This window comes from Panthera onca, chromosome D1, assembly GCF_046562875.1.
Source record: "Panthera onca isolate mPanOnc1 chromosome D1, mPanOnc1 haplotype 2, whole genome shotgun sequence".
NCBI classification, from domain to species: domain Eukaryota; kingdom Metazoa; phylum Chordata; class Mammalia; order Carnivora; family Felidae; genus Panthera; species Panthera onca.
The window spans coordinates 53,309,427-53,314,490 of record NC_138348.1 but is presented as its reverse complement, the minus strand read 5'-3'; the positions used below and the strand labels follow the sequence as shown (position 1 = coordinate 53,314,490).

General features: G+C 39.7%; 1 protein-coding gene across 1 annotated transcript; it reads right to left on the bottom strand.

Moving 5' to 3' along the window:
- Positions 1 to 1,836: 1,836 nt before the first annotated feature.
- LOC132662420 (olfactory receptor 52H1-like) lies at positions 1,837 to 2,784 on the bottom strand. The gene has a single exon (XM_060607892.2). It carries the CDS (start codon positions 2,782 to 2,784, stop codon positions 1,837 to 1,839), a length of 948 nt encoding a protein of 315 aa, XP_060463875.1.
- Between the last annotated feature and the right edge of the window lie 2,280 nt (positions 2,785 to 5,064).

The window sequence follows — 5,064 nt, the reverse complement described above, 5'->3', positions numbered from 1 at the left end:
CTTCCCTCAGTCACCTCGCCACTACTAACTGACTTTCTGTCTCTATGGATTTGGCTATTCTGGACTTTTGACATAAATGGAATCATATGATACAGAAGTAGTCTTCTGTGTCTGGCTACTTTCACTTTGCATAGTGTTTTCAAGGTTCATCTGTGTTATATTATGTATCACAACTTCATTCCCTTTTATGACTGACAAAGGCCCCATTGTTCAGATTGAATGTATTTGTTTTATCCATTCATCAGTTGATATGCATTTGACATGAGTTGTTTCCATTTTGGGGGCTAATGTAAATAATGCCACTATAACATTTATTTACAAGTTTTGGGTTGAACATCTGTTTTCAATTCTTTTTGGTTTATGCTGAAGAGTAGGAATGGTTCATTTGATAATTCTACATTTATCTTTTTGAGGAACTGCCAATCTGTATTCTACAGAGGCTACACCATTTTACATTCTCACTAGCAATGCATTAGGGTTCCAATTTCTCCGCATCCTCACCAACATGTTATTTCTCATTTTTAAGAAATTACAGTCATCCTGGTGGGTGTGAAATAGAACAATAAGAAGGAATTGAAAAATTATTTCCTTTCACTCCCTTTCCTACCCAAGTTCAAGCTCAGCTTCATATTCCAGAGGAAATAGTATGTGTGGAAGTCCAGAAGGAAGAATAGAGTTTGAAAAAGCATAAGACACACAGGGTGATTATAGCATGAGGCGGATGTAAGGAGGAAAGGGGAGAGGAAAGGGGAGAGGTGGTCAGCGAACACCATGCAAAAACTGGTTAGCACCAACAATGCTGTAAAAGGCTTTGAAGATATATTAGGGCATCTGAGTTTTCTTCCAAGAAAAATGGGCAACCTGAATGATTTTTTTTTTGAGAGAGAGAGAGAGAAAGCGTGCGCATGCACACTAGAGCATGGGTGGAGGGGGGCGTGAGGGGAGAAAGAGAGAGAGAAGGAGAGAGAGAGAATCCCAAGCAGGCTCTGTGCTGACATGGGCCTTGATCTGTGAGATCATGACCTGAGCCAAAACCAAGAGTTGGTTGCTTAACCCAATGAGTTACCCAGGTGTCCCGTGAATAATTTTTAAGTAGAGGATTGACATAATCTAATTGGGGTTTAGTAAGATCATTCTAGTTTCTGAGTAAAAAATGGATGGGAAAGAGAATAATTTGTAGTTAGCAAATTCCAAATGGGGCTGTTGAAAAGATTCAGGACACACACAGAGAAAGAGGTAATCGTATTTTAATGTGAAACATGTGAGTGAATTTAATGGATATTCAGAAGACATAATCAATAATAAGTGAATTTTGGTTCACGTTTATTGTGAAGTTTCAGTTGGATAACGAGGAGGAGCTACCAAATACAGAGTTGGCTATGTGGGATAGAGAATTGGGAGTAGAGCTTTAGATGTGGGAATTTTCAGAATGCAGATGGTTATTGAATTTATGAGCTTACTGAGTGGTAAACAACCTGTGAACAAAGTACTATTTTTTCTTTTCTTTCCTTTTCAAAATGTATTTAAAGAGGACATTGAAACAGGATAAAAGGACCAAAGGAAGTGTAAACCTATCTTGCATTTATACTTTTGATCATAGAAAATTAGGATACTTCCATCTGATGTCTGCCATTTTCTAGGGACTTGAAAAATCCTTACCTTTCTTACTGTAATTCTACCAATCATTTTCTCCAACAGAATTAAGGTCTTGAAATTCATGGGAATTGAATCCGTATTGGAGGGCTTCCTGCTACTGATTTACATAAGAAATTCTATTAAATCAATATGATTACTTGACTTTTCATAATTTTTTCTCTCCATGTTCTCAGCCCAGAGTCACTTCATCCCTTTAGGAAAGAGTAGGAGGATGACCTTGTCCCTGATCTGCTTGGTTTTTACACCATAAATGATGGGATTGAGTGCAGGAGGGATTGCCACATAGAGGTTGGCAAACATGATGTGAAAGGTGCGAGAGATATTGTGTCCGAAGCGATGAGTGAGGACAGAGAACATGGCTGGTGTGTAGAATATGAGAATGACACAGACATGGGAACCGCAGGTGCTGAGGGCTTTCTGGCGGGCATCTCTGGATGGAAGATGGAAAACAGCATGAAGGATGAGAGCATAGGAAATACCAATGAGGACCAGGTCTGAGATAATAGTCATCACAGGCACAGCAAAACCATACCAGATGTTGATGGAGATGTCAGCACAGGCGAGTCGGGCAACCCCTATATGTTCACAGTATGTGTGAGGGATGATATGTGACTTGCAGAAGGGCAAACGCTTCACCAGGAAAACAACAGGCAAAATGACACCAAAGCTCCGACCCACAATGCCCACCATGATCTTGACAATTGTCCTTGGTGTCAAAACACTTGTGTATCTCAAAGGGCAGCAAATGGCCATGTAACGGTCAAATGCCATGCCCAACAAAATGGCGGAGTCCAGAAAAAAGCTGAAGTGAAGAAAGAACAACTGGGTAAGGCAACCAGGAAAAGTGATTTTCTGAGCTTTCAACCAGAATATGCCAAGTGTTTTGGGGACACACGTGGTGCACAATACGAGGTCTGCAGAGGCCAACATGGAGAGAAAGAAGAACATGGGTTCGTGGAGGCTGTGGTCCACAGTGATGAGGTAAAGAAGGATGCCATTACCAGCAAGGGCCACCAGATAGATAGTGAAGAAAGGAATCCCAATCCAGATGTGGAATTGCTCCAGCCCTGGGATCCCCACCAAAATGAAAGAACCTGGATTGAAACTTGTCAGATTCAATGTGGCCATCGTGGTAACTGTAATTCCTTGAAGACAAAATGTAATTTTTTTTCCTAGAACTGAGTGGCCATAAATTCCCTTTAAGTCTTTTCCAGAACTAAAATCCTTTCATTCCCAACACATAACAAACACTAAGGCAAACACAACCTACTTCTTGTCACAATCTCTGTAGCATTTACCAAAGGCTGCCAAGAGACATCAACTAAATCAATAATTCCCTATCTATAGACATTACCATAACGGTATTGTTACTATATTGGGACTATGTCCCACCAGATCCATGACCTGGGATCATTACTGGCCCCTTGTTGTCAACTAAAGTTCCAAGTTCAGTCTGAAATTTCTCAAAGCTGTAAGTATTGAGTATCCTACCTGGCATAAGTCTCAGTAACATCTTACTGAGATATCCATTCAAAGAAATAACAGGGGTCAGGTGCGAATTAGCAAATCTGCATTCCTTATTGCCAGTGCATCATTAGGACTCTGGCAAACCAGCCTACTACTGCCTATTTGCCCCACTTCTTCAATATCTGGAGGAAAATTTTCACCTAAATATCCTTCGGTCAATTCAACAATTCTCCACAACTCATTATTTTTTCACCTGCCAACTTCCTGACCAGCTACCTTATTCTTTCATCACATCATTCTCCCACCACTGGAGCATGGTGATCTGAGGGTTGACTGGGGCTCTTCTTTCTCTTTCAGTCCCTGTGTCTCATCTGCCAGCTCTTCTGATCCTCTTTAAAATCCCTGTTTGATCTGCCTACTCCACTTCTTCTCCACTTCCTCACCTAATCGCTTCAAATCATTAATCATTAATCGCTTATTGGAGCCATGCAATAAGACATCCATTCCATTCTTTCAGTATCTTGCAAGCGTTTTTCTTTATCTCATGCTGCCAGATTTCTCTCTTAAAATATGAAATTATTAAGACACTCACAACCTTATTTAAAAATTTGTAACTGCCATTACACCTACAGAATATATTTTATCTCCTGCTTGGGAGGCAATAGTTTCCTTTCATATTTTAGTTCTACCTATGTGAATGTGTCTCTCATTCTTCCCTACAAGGCATCCATATAGGCTTCCATAGATTTCTCCATCATTCCTACATCTCATTGCTTGGATTGCTGCCTTTTCTATCAGTGCAATATTGTCTTCTCTCAACATGTGTAAATTCTATTCCTTGCTCCTGATCCTTACAAGCACTAATGTCTCCAGGAAACCTTCTCCAGTAATCCTAAACCATGCAGTCCATTCCCCTGCTTAAAATCACAGCTCTTAATCATTTTACCAAAAAAAAAAAATCAGATGGCTGTATTGAATTTTACATGATTTTCCTGGATTCTCTTTCCTAGATATATGAGCATCTTCTGTTAATGATTGGGAATCCCTCTCAAAGACAAATTTTCTGTTCTCACGTTTCTCTTCCAGAGTAAAAGAAGGCAAGATTTCACATAGAATAACCATTCATACAATCTAAGGAATAAAACTGTTATTCCATTGTTTACTTATTTTTTCACTGTGTCCTCTTTGGGCCAGAAAGTATTGAATATATATATCTGTGTACACACACACACACACACACACACAAATATCCTTGGCTTATTTTTGCTTCCACCATCTTCAAAGACAATAAAAGTGAATTGAGTGTTTTTTTTCAAATCTCATTCTAACCTCTGTAGTCACATCTCTGTCTCTCTCTACAAACTTTTCTGTCTCCCTCTTCTACTTATAAGACCACTGCAATTACATCAGACTCACTCAGATAATCCAGTATAATATCCCTATTTTAAAGTCAAGTGATTAGCAACCATAAATCTCCTTTGACATATAAATAACTTACGAGCAGGTTCTAGGGGTTAGGGTATGCATATCTTTGCAGGGCCATTCATTAATCTAGCTACCATAACCTTTTTCTGGATCTTCCCCATCTGTCTCCCCAAGACCCCTATCACAATTACCACATTCAGATAATACTCACAGACACCTTATTCTGATGTTAGAAAACCAATAAAGGGCTTGAAGAGGATAAGTTCAAGATGAGAACAGAAAGGCGCAGGAGGTAACACCATTGGGGAGGACATGTCAAAAGAAAGAAGCATACCTAGATGAGAGGTGAGGGATGGGAACAAAGAAATTTAATTCCACCCAGGAAAGACAGACACGCCTGCACAGCATAACTTTTTATTTCTCATTGTTTTTCTCAGGGGATGGAAAGACTTCAAAGTGAGGGCTCTGAAATATAGGGAGACTCCAGGGACTCCAGTCAACAGTGAATACTATTAG

Bases quoted from the DNA above. Each gene is read 5' to 3' on its own strand.
- LOC132662420 (XM_060607892.2), bottom strand. From the start codon at position 2,784: ATGGCCACATTGAATCTGACAAGTTTCAATCCAGGTTCTTTCATTTTG.